This window comes from Phyllostomus hastatus, unplaced genomic scaffold (genome assembly GCF_019186645.2).
Source record: "Phyllostomus hastatus isolate PE091 unplaced genomic scaffold, TTU_PhHast_1.1 phas_contig_34, whole genome shotgun sequence".
In the NCBI taxonomy this organism is placed as follows: domain Eukaryota; kingdom Metazoa; phylum Chordata; class Mammalia; order Chiroptera; family Phyllostomidae; genus Phyllostomus; species Phyllostomus hastatus.
Genome location: NW_025333857.1, coordinates 30374693 through 30390565, shown reverse-complemented (window position 1 = coordinate 30390565; position 15873 = coordinate 30374693). Strand labels below are relative to the sequence as shown.

Here is a 15873-nt window from a genome sequence, read left to right as displayed (position 1 = left end):
TCTAGTGTAATTACATCCTTTTATATTCCTTTCAGGGTCATTAATTTTTAATTTAAAGTTTTTTGAGTTTTAATTTAATTTTTTTATTGTTGTTCAGTTACAGTTGTCCCCATTTTCCCATGCTGCTCTCCTCAGCCCCCCACTCCAAATACAATCCCCACCCAATTGTCCTTGTCCATGAGTTCTTTGTACATGTTCATTGACTTGAACTTTTCCCTTCCTTCCCTATTATATTCCTCCCCCGCCCCTCTGGTCACTGTCAGTATGTTCTTTCTTTCCAGGTCTCTGGTTCTATTTTGCACACTTGTTTTGTTGATTAGGTCCCACTTATAAGTGAGATCATATGGTATTTGTCTTTCACCATCTGGCTTACTTCACTTAGCACAATGGTCTCCAGTTCCATCCATGCTGTCGCAAAGGGTAGGAGTTCCTTCTTTCTTTCTGCTGCACAGTATTCCATTGTGTAAATATACCACCATTTTTTGATCCATTCATTTACTGGTGGGCATGGTTACAACAGCACTTGACTGTTGTAAATAATGCTGCTATGAACAATGGGGTACATCGGTTCTTTTGAATTGATGTTTCAGGATACTGAGGGTATAATCTCAGCAGTGGAATTTCTGGATCAAAAAGCAGTTCCATCTTTAATTTTCTGAGGAAATTCTACACTTTTCCACAGTGGTTGCACCAGTCTGCATTCCCACCAAGAGTGTACTAGGGTTCCCTTTTCTCCACAGCCTCACCAGTACTTGTTGTTTGTTGGTTTGTTAATGATGGACATTCTGACAAGTGTGAAGTGGTATCTCATTGTGTTTTTAGTTTGCATCTATGGTTATTAATGTTTAAATGTTATATTTTCATTCCCTGAAACAGCTCATATTTGAGGCTTGCTTAGTTATTCTTTATTCATCAAATGAATATTAGCATACTTTTGTACTATTCATATGTTTGCCATTTTCAAGTCCAAAATGACAGTGATGCTGTTAATATGAATACAAGCCTAATTTGCTAATCTATGTTGTCCTGTTAGTTCCAAAAATGCCTTGGCATTGATTCATTAGCTGTGTAGGAAAAAGCTATTTAATAAAATCACTTGCTTTTCATTGTTCCTTTATGTCTAAAAGTGTCTCACCTTCTGTGACACAGCATCAGATGTGCTCTGTATTTAATTCATCCGAGTTTACAGGATTCAACATGTACAGCTTTCTCAGAAACAGTCTTGTGATTACGGTTGGGGCAGGGCCTGGTGGTGTTCTGAAGATCCTTGGATGGGAGACTTTACAAATGAACAGACAATGATGAAAGTACTCATGATCATTCCAGTTTGCATGGGACTCTGTTATAGCTAAGCAGCACTGGAACAAACTCCAAATAAAATACCCGAACAAAACAGTGTCATTTAAAATACTATTTCCTTTAATCACTTAGACTAATAAGAAAATCACAGAAGCTCCAGTGGCTTGAATTACTGCTCCCCTATGAATCTGGATCCCCCATGGATCACTCAGCTTCCTGAAGCCTAAGGACCACTGAGGTAGGAAATCCAGTAAGCCACCACTGAAGCCTGAGTGGTATGTTTCCATTCCTTCAAGAGATGGTTCTTTTAAGATTCAGCTCAGGAGCTTCAAAGGGGCCACCTCTACTAGGAAGCCATGACCTTCTGATCAACCCATTGCAGTTCAGGTGCCTTCACAGCACCCTCATCTTCTCCTTATCATAGCATCCACCACACACTTTGCCACTGTGGTTGTTCACCCCAGTTTCCCCCATGAGCCTGTGAGTTCCTGAAATACAGGTACCTTATTTTGTATTGTGTTTTTTACCCCAGCACTTGGCAAAATAATAGGGTCTCAATACATGTTTATTGGATGTAGTCCTTCCTTCCTTCATTCTTTCTATCAATCCTTTCTTTATTTCTTTTTCCCTTCTTTTTCTTCTTTCCTTCTTTTTCTTCTTTCTTTTTCTTTTTTCCTCCCTCCCTCCCTCCCTTCCTTTCTTCCTTCCTTCCTTCCTTCCTTCCTCCCTTCCTCCCTTTCTTCCTTCCTTCCTCTATTTTCAGAGAGCCAAAAGGTCAGAGTGCCTATATGTTTTTCTTATATATCACAATATCACAGTAATGTTACTTGGTTGTCTCTGAGCACTCTTTGGTATTGGCAGATGTTCAAAACTGACTTTCTTTGGGTGTTGTAGTAGATGTTGAGATCCTTTTGGGAACATTCAATGGTATGTTCCATGACACAGGATGCCACTGGCTGGACTTAAACATCCTGCTTTAACCCGTGTGAATCCAGCCAATTCCCCTCCCATCCCTACATGAGGTACTCTTACGCAGGCTCTAAAATGACTCATATCATCTTTCTCTTTCACGTGGCCCACCTCTGACCCCCCAAAAGCCCCATTTGGCCCTGAGCATGTTTTTATCCTTGCCCCACCAATGATGTACGTGTAGCTAGTTCACACCTTTCTGCCCTACTGCTTCAAACTGATCCCCACAGCCTCATATCTGTAACTTCACCAGGCACCCACAGGGGTATGCAGATGAGACAGCACACATTTTCTAAAACCCTGTCTCTACTCTCAAACTTCTAGTTTCTTGGATTTTAATACTCTTATATTCTGCATGTGAGCAGTGTCCTAAGGGCATCATCTTCTTTGAGGATCTCATTTACATGGCCTAATATTTCACTTTGGTACACGGGACCATGGTTTTGTACTTGGGCTTTGGAGTGTTGACCAAAATGTAGACAAAGAGAGTCTCATCTTAAATCTCTTTACAAAAAAAGGTGATGCTCACATTAGCCCTAGCAGCAGCATTTAAGGGCAAGGAAACCTTCAATCAGCTAAACAGAAATGCTGGTACACAAAAGAAGCAACCACTCAGCAGCAATCTTGCAAAAAAACAAAAATGCTAAGAAGGCATTCAGGAGGAGAAACAGATGGGAATAGGGCTAACTACCACATGCACAAACATAACTTGGGAAACAGGACAGAGGTTATAGCTAAGATGTAAGAAATCAAAGCCCCATGACATATACAGAAAGGTGTATACAATATCCAAGCCAGAGCAAAAATAAATAAATAAATAACCAGGTTCATTTTCTGTAAGGAGGATGCAGTGTCGGGTATTTAAAAGGTCACTGGGCTAAGAATTGAACAACTTGGCATTCTAACAGGGAAAGTATTTAAGATGTTAATTAGACTTTGGAACTAGTGAAGATAGATTTTAATTCGTAATATACTTTCTAGCTGTTAGATTTTGAACAAGAGATAAAGTTTCACTTTGTTTCAGTGCTCTCATCTATACAGTGTGAGTCACATGTGGGTACCTGCCTGGAGAGTTCTCCAGAGGGTGAAATGAGAGACACAGTTCATGTAACCATCTTACTGAGTTGATTCTATTCCATCAATAGAAGCAATCATGAAGCAACCTGATTTGAATCAAGCTGCCCCTTAAATTCCACATGGATACCTAGTCCTAATTTTTGACTTATTAGAAATTTTAACCAAGTCCCATAGTTTTTTGGTGGCCCCCTCAATCTTAAGAAAGACCTTCTTTTAGCTATAAAATTTTCCAGTCCAGTGAAGAAATTAAAACTTCTAACTGATTAGATTTAAAGTTCTCACCTTCCCAGATCTGTGCTGCTTTGGTCCTGGAAGCCTGCAGTGGGTGTCGCCTTGCTCCACTGCTGTTTTGTTTTTTTTTCCAGGCTTTTCTCTTCTACTCCTGCCCCCATTCCTGATTCACAAGCCCCTCCCAAGTCTAGCTGATGGGGAGAGATGAGGTGAAAAGGCTTAGTGTAAGCGATCCTTACTCCCTTGATCTATGCTGGTGGCCCAGGGCTTGCAGGATATTGAAAATAGACTCCTTTCATGGGGCACTTTGCTTTCAGGGACTGTCACAAGAGCCTCCAGCTATGGCTTGCTGAAGGTAGGCAAAGCTTCTCCTCCTCCTCTTCCCAACCCTTGAGTATCTGATGGGTTTCTTGTGCTGGATTTCTTTGCCCTCTGCTCCTACCCTAAACAGCCCTCTCAAGAGTGCTCTGGCAAATTCTCTTCAGTGAGTTCATAGGCAAATTCGCACAGTCATATATCCTTGACCATCATCCCCACTTAAAATGTGCCTGCTCCCCCACAACCCTGCTCTGCCAGACCAGGCAAGACCTCTCAGCTTTAGGTTCCCAGGCATACGTCATACACCTGGACTCTGTCCTCTAAATTCCAAGACACACCTACTAATTTCTCTCAGTGGTCCCTTGAAACTCCTCTCAACTGTAGAAGGAGGGACTTGAAAATCACAACTAATTAAAGCTTCTTTCAACTCTTTAACTCTAGTCTCTTCAAGGACATAATCATTCATACTGGTCTAATCTAGTTTAGAGTCTCTTATAGGTCCTGCTTAGGTGGTCCAGCTTCTAGCTTCAGGACATATGGTTCTTGCCAAATATCATGTTCTAGTATTTAGGCCTCTGCCCCAGCTCTATGACAAGAGGAAGAGGGACTCATCCATCCCCCTGCCACATGTAGGATCCTACCTGACACATGAAGGTATGGAAGCTCTGTGTCTGTATCCCTTCCTTTTTTATACCTGGGACTTTGAGTGAGCCATTTAAAATCACTGAATCTAGGATTAGAACTGAGATAATATCTTTCTTGTCAACTTCATAACTTTGTTGAGAATAGCAAGAAACAAGATGAATGAGCAAGTGCTTTATATTAAAAAATCTATAGAAAAAAATGTAACCTACTATTAAGATATAAGAATAGCAGCTTCATCAGGAATAGTAACTCCTTGGTCTATTTTCTTTTCTATCTAATACATACTGCAAACCTGGTAGAGAAAGGACAAGTTTTCAATGACCATGAACAAATAAATGTCAAAGAGAAGGTTAATATCTTATTTATGGATTCTATATTAAACCTAAGGCTTGACTACCATAATGCATGGAATATAAGGAACAAATATTGAGGTTTCTATACCTAATATTTTACTTGATCTCACCTCCTCCAACAACCCTGAGACCAAGAACATTTTCATCTAGAAATTAAAAATAGATGTTTTCTCAGGGTCAAAGACTCTAAGTGCATGCCAGGCAATGCCTGCCTTGTCCAGCTTGCTCTTGTCCTGACGACAGCTCTGTGCTCAAGAAAACAAGGTTAAACTTGGTTTAGGGGAGTAGGGCAGGGTGGCTATTGATTGAGTTAGGTACCAGGCTCAAGAGCTCTTTCCATGTGTGAGCTGGGTAGAGACGGCCTGGCGGTGCAAAGGCAAGAGGGTAGGGTGGGAATGGAGGAAACCTTCAGAATGCCCCTGAGATCTGAGCTATGAGGCAAGAGGACAACTGAGCAGGGAGAAACAGAGATGCTAAGAGAGACTCTGTGTTTAAGTGTAAGAGAGAGAGAGAGAGAGAGGCAGAAAGAGAGAGAGACTGTCTTGTTGTCTTGGTTCTTTTAAGTGCCTTGGTTCCATATCCAGGCAGCTGTAGCTTTATAATAAATCCCCATCTTTCAGACTATCCTTATTACTCTATGTCCATTGCAACTATAAGAGGAAGGGAAGAAACAGCATGGGACCTACAAAGCTAACTTATTTCCATCACACTGGAGAATTGAGAATCTTCTTGAACTATTTCTCCCTAGCCCTGCCTTATTTCAAACTAACCCAGACTTTGGGGGCAGAATGCAGCACAAACCCAGTCTTCTCAGCACATTCATATCTGCCCTTGTCAAATTACAAGTTCTTCGGGCCCCAAGACCATGCTATTAAGGCTGAATTGAGTCTTCAACTAGTCTCCAAAGGTCTTAGCATTGTAGGATACAGTTGGGGGGGCGTCTCTGCAGTGTTGAGTTCTCGCCTCATGCTGATTGAGTAGAAACCTCAATAGCCACTCACAGCAATTCAAATAGGAATTACTTATGTGATGAATATTCTCTTTGTGACTGGGTCATACAAGTATTATAAGGATATTAGTAGCATGTTTTGATTACTCACAACTCTGCCATCTTAAGATAAGCACAAAGACTTGAAATCAAAGACCTGGGTTCAAACTCTCACTTTTCTACTCCCTAACAGTGTAACTTTGAGTAAGTTGCTTAACTTCTAGGAGTTCCTACCCATCTATAAAATAGAGATAATAACACGTTCTTCTTAGGGTTATTGTGAAGGTTAAAGCAGACACCTAGCAAGATGCTGCAGCTGCAGCAGCAGCATTGTAACAACAGTAATAATTTCTTGAGCACTTGCTCTGTGGCAGGCTGAGTTAAGCACTTTACTTGCTTTATCTCATTTTATTTTCCTGATAACCTTATGAAGTATGCACATTTTAAAGGTAAGGTCGCTGAAGCACACAGTGACTAAGTCATGTGCCTGAGTAACTAACAGAGCTAAGAGGTGGCACGGACAAAGTGCTCCTCCCTTTATTTTTTCATTTTTTTCACAAGGGGGAAGATTCTAGACTTAAAGAAATTAGCAGCAACTACTCACTTCAGGCTCATCCGTTCCAAATCTCTGATATGTTGAATTACACAGTTTTTTCACTTCCTCGGGACCCTCTACATCATAATCTTTGGGATAAGCTTCTCTGTCACGGTGCCTTAAGAAAAAAATAAGATTCTGTTAAGAGGTGAAGCTTACTTATCAAGAATTGCCTTTAAATGTTAAAAAATATCCAATAAAATTTAGTATATTCATTACACTATTTTAATTCTAAATTGACTGAATTTATGACACATATTTTCCACTCTTTTTGAGTAATGCTGAGACTACTTTGTAAAAGCAACTTGACACGTGGTAAAACCAATACCACAGAAATAACCCTGAGCAAACACGGCAATTATTCAACGGCTCCAGTGAAGTAAATGTTATTTAGTAATGGAGATTATCTAATGAAAGTAAATTCTAAAATAAGATGTGATATCTTAGAAAGGCAACTTGCCACTTTAGAATCTTTTTCCACCATGAATTTTAATTATAACTTTTTTCAAAATGAGAGAGAACAGACAGTATTTGCTCATATGAATTTGTAACATGTGCTCCTGCTTCTAAAGAGTGTCTAAAGGAAACTGGCGATTAAACATAAACTAGAAAAAATAGTTCTTAAAACATGAAGATGGAAAAGGAAAAAATATTCCAAATGTCTTGTCTAAAAGACTGGTTGGAAATAATAATAAAGGAGGTACTTGGGGATAAGGAAGGAAAAAAGAGGTAAAGTGGCCTGCGAGATGAGTAGCTGTTTTCGTAAAGCTTTCCTGGGTGAGATGAAGGAAGCTGAGCCCAAGCACCCTTCAAAAGAGGACTTGCTATTAAGGGATACAGGGCTAGAACTGTGTAAGGACACTGACGTATCCAAAACCTTATCTACCCATCTGTCCCTTCAATTATTCCTTCATTCGGCATGTATTTTTAAGTGCCCACTACATGCCAGGCATTTTGCTAGGTACAGGGCATGCAAGCCAGATGAAGGCCTTGCCTTCAGTAGCTCACAGTGTGGCAAGAACAACAGAGAATTAAACAAGAAATATCTACAATGGGGACAACTGTAATTGAACAACAATTAAAAAATAATCAAAAAGAAAAACCTACAAGGTGCTGAGTGTGGTCACAGGGTTGTGGAAGCTGAACAGCATGCATTCACCCAGATGAGGCACCCAGCGTGCACATTAGGAGGCCCTTTAGGACCTCAACCTCATCTTGACCCTTGCACTGCATTCCGTTTACATGCTTACCTCCCCACCTCTGAGCACTGGGAGCAAAGCTGTGCATAGAGCCCAGCAGTGAGGAACCCCAGATTGGAGTGTCTTCCCTTCCTCATATCAGAGCATTAATTTTAAAAACACTGAAAGTATTTTGATGTGATACCAGCATTTTTTGATACTCCAATGGAAAACTCTCATGTAAGTCCTTAGCGGGTATATTGACCAACATCAAGAACCAGGAGTAGCCCTGGCTGGTATAGCTCAGTGGACTGAGCATGGGCTGTGAACCAAAGGGTCACCAGTTGATTCCCAGTCGGGGCACATACCTGGGTCGTGGGCCAGGTCCCCAGTGGGGGCCACATGAGAGGCAAACACACACTGATGCTTCTCTCCCTCTCTGTCTCCCTCCCTTCCTTTCGAACCAGGAGTGGTAGAGGGAATGAGGCCATGGGGTTGAGTCTGCTAAGCCAGGATCTAGCTGTGTGACCTTCGGCAAGTTATTTAACTTTTCTGTGCTTCCATTTTCACATATGTAAAATGAGCACAAAACAATACCAATACTTTTTTAGATTTTTATAAGAATTAGAATGAAAGGAATATCCACCTTGAATTTATTTTTGTGTATGGTGTAAGTTGGTGATAGAGTTTCATTTTTTTTGGCATGTAGCTCTGTCCAGACCACCCAATACCATTTGTTTAAGAGGCTATTTTTACTCCAATTTATGCTTTGGCCCCTTTGTTGAATATTAATTGGCCATACATATTTGAATTTATTCTTGGGCTCCTTATTCTGTTCTATTGATCTTTGCATCTCTTCTTATGCCAGTACCAGACTGTCTTGATTACCATGGCCTTGTAATATAGTTTGGTGTCAGGTATTGTAACCCCTCCTACTTTGTTCTTCTTTGTCAAAATTGCTGCAGCTATTCACCATACCCAAAAATAAATTCAAGGTGGATAAAACACTTAAAAATAAATCACAACACCATAAAAGTCCTAGAGGAGAACATAGGCAGGAAAATCTCAGATATTCCACACAGCAATATTTTCACCGATATGTCCCCTAAAGCAAGTGTGTGAAACTCATTTTTACCGGGGGCTACATCAGTGTTGCAGTTGTCTTCAAAGGGCCAAATGTAATTTTATAACTGTATAAATGTAACTACTCCTTAACTAGGAGTAAGGAGCTCGGTGCTGCTGCCGGGTAGAAACAAGGTGCGGGGTCCACAAGGTGGAGAACTGGATTTGGCCCTCAGGCCTTGTGTTTGCCACCTGTGCCTTAAAGGAAAGAATAAACAAATGGGACCTCATCAAAATAAAAAGCTTCTGCACAGCTGAAGAAAACAGCATTAAAATGAAAAGAGAACCAATCATATGGGAACATATATTTTTCAGTGATACTTTGGACAAGGGTTTGATCTCCAAAATATATAAAGAACTCACATGACTCCACTCCAGGAAGACAAACAACCCAATTTAAAAATGGGAAAGGACTTGAACAGACACTTCTCCAAGAAGGACATATGGAGGGTTCAGACACATATGAAAGGATGCTCAGCATCACTAGCCATCAGAGAGGTGCAATTAGAACCACAATGAGATATTACTTTGCACCCATCATAATGGCATCATAAACAACTCAACAAACAACAAGGGCTGGCGAGGTTGTGGAGAAAAGGGAACCCTAGTGCACTGTTGTTGGGAATGCAGACTGGTGCAGCCACTGTGGAAAAATAGTATGGAATTTCATCCAAAAACTAAAAATGGAACTGCCTTTTGATCCAGCAACACCACTGCTGGGATTATACCCTGAGAATCCTGAAACACAAATTCAAAAGAACCTATGCACCCCAATGTTCATAGCAGCACAATTTATAATAGCCAAGTGCTGGAAGCAACTTAAGTGCCCACCAGTAAATGAGTGGATCAAGAAATTATGGTACATTTACATGATGGAATACTGTACTTCTGGACAACATAGATGGATCTGGAGAGCATTATGCTAAGTAAAATAAGCCAGACAGTGAAACACAAGTACCACATGATCTCACCTATAAGTGGAACCTAATGAACAAAACAAACAAGCAAGCAAAATATAACCGGAAACATTGAAATAAAGAACAAACTGACAGTAACCAGAAGGGAAGGGAGAGAAAGTAAATGGGGAAAAATAGGGGAAGGTCCATCAAGGAACTTGTATAAAGGACACATGGAAAAAGCCAAAGGGGTAGGTTCGAGGGTGGGAGGTGGGGGTGGGTGGGGCAGGGGTTAGGGGTGGGGTGAAAATGGAGACAACTGTACTTAAACAACAATAATAAATAAATAAATAAATGAAATGAAAGAAAATAAAGGCAGAAGGTCCTTCAAACACTATAAAGCTCTATAAACATCTATGTATAGTAAATACTAATTGGGCTTCAAAAAAATCCTGGTTTGTTGAATTGCAACTTAATGTTTTTGTAATTTAACTCAATTTTCATAATTTAACAAAGTCCTCATTCCAGGTGGAAAACGTTCATCTTGGTTAGTTCTGGATTTCTCCCAGCTCTAAAGAGTCTGTGTGGTACCACAAAGCCAAGAACCCATCTTCGTTGTCACTGGCTCTCCCTGACAACATTTGCAGAGCGCTCTCACTCCCCTGTGGTTTCCAGTTACGGATCCATGCAGCTCTCTGCTATGCCTTCCCGGTCCAGCCACACAGGTGTTTGTATAGAATGGCACCCAGATACAAGGGTGCCACTCCCAATCCTACCAAAAACTTTGTGTCCATTTCCATCCAGGGCTCCTGGAAACCCAGATGCTGTCCCTGTGCTCTTTGCCTGGCCCACCAAGCAAACAGGTGTTTCATGTCCCCACCATATGGGTCATGGGGGACACGCAGGAGCCCTGCCCTTCCACAGCTCCAAAGACATTATCCTAGAAATAGAGGGTGAGGCAGTGATAAGTCCCATCAGCTCTAGGACTTCCAAAACCTGAATTCAGGTTTGCAATCCTGAGCGAATTCACACACACTCAACATCTTTGGTTTCCTCTATCTTCAGTCCATGAACTCTTCACCTGTGGTGGATAGGGTAACCCAGTTCTTCATCTAGTTTTCCAAACCCACGTTGTCATCCTAAGGTACAAGCTTTTGAACCCCAAAGCCAAGAATTTGGCTCTGTTGCCTACTGTGTTCTTCTTCCCCAAGGCAATAAAACCAGAGTACCTCTGTAAAATCTTAGGAATTAAAGGGGAAAGCACCAACTAACACTACAATGTATTATTCCCAGGGCCTACCTCTTTATGTAACCCAGCTGGAATCATACATATCTTTAGATCAATGCAGTCATAAACTATCATTTTTAACATTTGTTTAATGAAGGTAGGAACCCCCGGAAGCAAAAATGATTAGTGTTCTTGAGAGTCAGAAGACAGCCCTGATTATCCCACTATGTATTTTAAGTTGTATTATAACTAGATTATTACAAAAGATATAAATATGTTTCTTTCATTACGGCAATCTCAGACAGAAGCCAAAAGCCCAGCACTGAAAAGATAAATCTAAAATGAAAGTGTTGCTTTGGAGGATTAAGCTAATGCAGCTGACATTCCCTAATGCCCGTGGGCTGCCGCGGACAGTGTGCACGCCGCCCGCAGGCACCGGGGATGCACAGCCGGTGGTCTCAGACCTCCCTTATTTCTAAGTGTCTGCCAGCCCACCAAAGAGAAATATACATTTAAAAAATATAAAATCTATAAAACATAATAGAAAAAGTTAAACATTTTACTACATATCAAATATATTTTTTAATTTTTATGTTTTAAATACAGTATACTTACTATATACTAAATAGATATTTACTATATATAAGAATACATAGGGGATTAAAATAAATAATTAGGGGACTATAAAGGAAATATGAGATTAAATTAATTCTGTGACTTTATATTAATTAGGTAAACATTGGCTTGTGTCTCAATTTCCTGAGATAAACTGAAAATCATACTAAGGAAACAAATTAATCAATGCATTGAGAATCTCAAGTGCAAAGTGATATATAAGTGTAAAATATTATTACATATAATAATATTGTGTCTATTTACAAATGTTTCAGTTGAGTGTTTTTAAATACTTTGTCAATACTAATTAAGTCTTACAGCATCTTTGTGAGATAAAAATTATCAAGGTATAATAGATATATACCTTATATAGACTTCTCCTCCTTGCTACCTGCATTCATTTATGGTCACCATGCAACTTGCTATGACTTGTCATTTACTGCAATACAAATTTTTCATGAGGATAAAATGAGCATAATAAAATTTACAATGTCTCTGGAACAGTAACTTTAAAGTTTTGACCACAGCCCTTACCCACCCCACTCCAACCTACCCTGAGACATTTGACAATGATTGGGGACATTTCTAGTTGTTGCATCTGGGTGGGGTGGGTTGTTACTGGCATCTAGTGGTGCTGCTAAACATCCTACAATGCACAGGACAAACCCTACCACAAAGAAATACCCAAAATGTCAAAAGTGCTGAAGCTGAGAAAGCTCCAGAGAATAGTTGCGTGCCAGACTCAGATCAGTGGTTTCTGAAGCTACATGTTTCATGAGCAGCAAAACTTCCCCTCAAAACTTGTAGCACCAACATAGAATTGCCAACTTTTTGTCTTGACAGGGACATTAAAAATAAAATAACAATCTATCATCTTTAATAAGAAGACCTCTAACACCAAAGATATATAAAAAGCAATCTGAATCCTTTAAGTCACAAGTGGCAAACATAAGGCCCATGGGCTGAATCTGGCCCTCCACCTTGTTTTATCTGGCCCAGCACCTTGTTTCTACCCAGCGGCAACGCCTAGCTCTTGCTTAACTATTAAGGAGTAGTTACATTTATACCATCCTAAAATTACATTTGACCCTTTGAAGGCAATCGCCAGGCTGATGTGGCCCCCAGTGAAAATGAATTTGACACCCCTGCTTTAAGTGAAGTAAATGTAGCTATCCAAAAAACTTGCTACCTGTATATCACCTTGGATTAGTAAAAAGTCCTTATTGACCAGCACTGTTCTAGACTACAGACTGGCTTCTGCAAATATTAATTTGCCCAGACATGTGTTTGACAGCAGCTGGGCAGCAGTCAGTTCAAGGCAAAAGCAGCCTGAATACAGGTATTCCATGCTGCTGATTGAATGAAGAGCTGTGTCTCTGATGCCAGGCATTCAGGTACAGGATGACATTCTTGCTGGGAGGAGGACCCACAGGGCTTCCTGCCAGCAGGGCCACAAACTTCCTTGATAGGCAGTTAGCTTCCTTGACAAGGTCCTTCTCCTGGGGACCTTGTTCTATCAAGCCCCAGAGCCGAATACTCAGGCTACTTTTTTATATGATAAATCTTTATAAAAGACATCCTTCATTACAGGAGATAAAACTTGCTTCCTCTAGTCTACTGTGGGAGAAATAGTATGAATACGGATTGAATTAGGACCAGGGAAAGGGCTGAAAAAATAGGATCAGAGCTGCCAGCTGTATAAAAAAGGTCTTGGAACCACAACCCTGGTATAAAAAATGCCACTTAGACTGCTGTGAAGAGGATCAAGGTCAGTAAAATCTGGTAAGGCAAAGACAGCTTGAGCATATTCCATTCTGAACAAATGCCTGACATATTCAGTTGGTATACACCTTTGTGCCACCAACCCTGCAATCACCTGAACCCTGTAGATCCCACCCTTCCTGTCTCCTTGTGTCTAACATAGTCCCAAGTCATGCCTTGTCGAGAGGACCTTCTGGGTCTGTTTCTGGAGTCCTTTAAGAGGTTGAGTTGCCTACCATAAAAGTTGGACGATTCCACATCAAAACAGATCTATAAGCCCCTTTTGAGTCCCTTAAAACACATAGAAATCCTCAAGTGAGTTGCAGGGCTGAACAAACTCAAGTCCAGAACATACTCAGGGAGGCACCTGCAATGTCCCCAAGGCTGCCCCAACAGCCAGTGGCAGACAAGGTGGAATTAGGTCACAGGTACTCCTCAAAGGAGAGGGGACCAAGTTACACTCCAGGGTTTCCATGCTCCCATGTCTCTGTGGGGTAGGTGAGGTAGGGGTTGCAATGAAACCAGTATCTTTATCACTGCTATGCCTTCCACATTGTTTTATAATTATTCATTAATGAAGCTGCCTTCTCATTAGATTAAGAAATGAGACAGAAGGTTTATTTTTATTCATCTTTGCGATTTCAGTGCCTGGCATAGTCTAACACATTGTAAGTGCTTATTAAATCTTAAATGATTGATTGATTGAATGTTATTATATTTTGTTACTATAATCTTAATATAAATGCTGAAAGCAATGGCTTTCAAATGTGTCCATAAAAATAGAGAGTATCCCAGTTCACTCTGCCAAAGCACACATAAAGAGGGAGTGATAATGTATGTAGAGATGCTAGTTCTTTGCATCAAAACTTGTCTTGGGAGGAATTATAAATCTGCTTGCTGAATGGAAAAATTGTCAACATATATATGCATAACACTGATTGCAAAGGGGGTTTGAAGCTGAGCAATATCTGATACAAGAACGGTGAAAATCTGAGCTGAATACTAGCTTCTGGTTACTTGGCAGAGACACATTTTCTTTGCAGATTTCAAAGATGTTAAAATGTTTAGTTAATACTCCAGATGGTGGAATATATTCATTTTAAATTTTAGAATTATTAATGTAGTTCATAAGTAGTCCTTCAGCCATTGTATTTTCTGATGTAAATCTAACCCAAATGAGAAGAGAAAGACATCTTTTCTATTAGGTTCTATAATCATCTGCTACCTAGAACTTTAAAAGAAAACTACCCTCAAAAGTCAGCTATATTTTCTGACACATTTGAAGCACAAAACCAGTAAAATCAAAGACTGCAAAGAAACATTTGACAACCCACTTTAAAGATTTCATGGCAAATGACTAACATCCTAAGGCAGTATTATTTGGTGATACAAATGTACCAACTGAATAATGAAGACTTTTAGATGTATTTGCAGAATCATAAGGAAAATCTCATGTCTTGGTAGATATTGTGACATTTCCATGTTATGAAGATAGACTTTGTTTTTCAATGTGTCTTATGCTGTATGTGATTTGTATATCTATAACCATGAAACCACAGAATTTGAATGGGTGCACTCAAAATAAAAACCACTTGATGGAAGCAGATGAGTGAAGTAATTTTCTTCACTCATCATATACTTAGTATCATATAAATATGACCCATTATTATTATGAATTTTCTTTCAAAAAAGTTTCAAGAACAGGAGGCCCCATGAAGAATATTGGAGAGAACAAAAGGAATACAATGTTTGGAGCCTTTGCCTATTTAAAGAGTTTAAATGAGTCCTGGCTGGCATAGGTCAGTGGATTGAGCGTGGGCTGAGAACCAAAGCATCGCAGGATTGATTCCCAGTCAGGGCACATGCCTGGGTTGCAGGCCACAGCCCCCAGCAACTGCACATTGATGTTTCTCTCTCTCTCTTTCTCCCTCCCTTCCCTCTCTAAAAATAAATACATAAAATCTAAAAAAAGAGTTTAAATGTTAAATAAATTTGGTCAGTGTGATTAACTGCCAAGCACATGACCATGAACACAGCTGAGGGGACATGTATTAAGCAGGGTGACACTATAATTCATTATCCCACTGGGGACAATTTTAGAGGGAAATGAGATACTAAGTATACTGGTAGTGGTGAAAACCAGGACTGTCCAACTCAAACCCAGATCAGAACATTCTTTCCCTTCAGATGACTGCATCTCAGTTATCTTCAGATCCTAGGATACTTCTTAGGGTTTCTTTGACCCTCCCCTCTAGAAACAGATAATATTAACTGGCCAAAGATACTCTGGGTGGTGGAAGAGTAGGGCTAAAGAAAGTCAGGATTTTTAAATTGTACTAAATATTAGTAATTACTGTAGTCTAAAGGATGCCCTGACAGTATTTCTGCCTTAAGTGGCATGAAGACCAGTTTGCCCTGCTCCAAAACAAAAGCAGACATCTACATAAACTCCTATTCCTATAGTGTTAATATTACTAGCTTAAATAATTTGAATTAATTACTCTAGAATAACATCAAAAGATTATATTTTGTGAGCTTAAGGCCCATTTTAATGCACATTTCTGTGAATGCATGAGTAATTGCATATTAAGTAGATAA

The 15873-nt window shown here is 40.0% G+C and overlaps 1 protein-coding gene across 4 annotated transcripts in view; it reads right to left on the bottom strand.

The window, feature by feature from the left end:
- CFAP95 (cilia and flagella associated protein 95) overlaps nt 1-15873 on the bottom strand; it is a 183988-nt gene that overhangs the window by 116193 nt on the left and 51922 nt on the right. For all 4 annotated transcript variants that reach the window (XM_045840750.1, XM_045840749.1, XM_045840748.1 and 1 more), the window contains one exon: nt 6485-6593. Coding sequence is in view for 2 of the 4 variants with exons in the window: in XM_045840749.1 (XP_045696705.1) it covers nt 6485-6593 (109 nt within the window). In the remaining 2 variants the exon portion in view is untranslated. The remainder of the gene's footprint in view (nt 1-6484; nt 6594-15873) is intronic.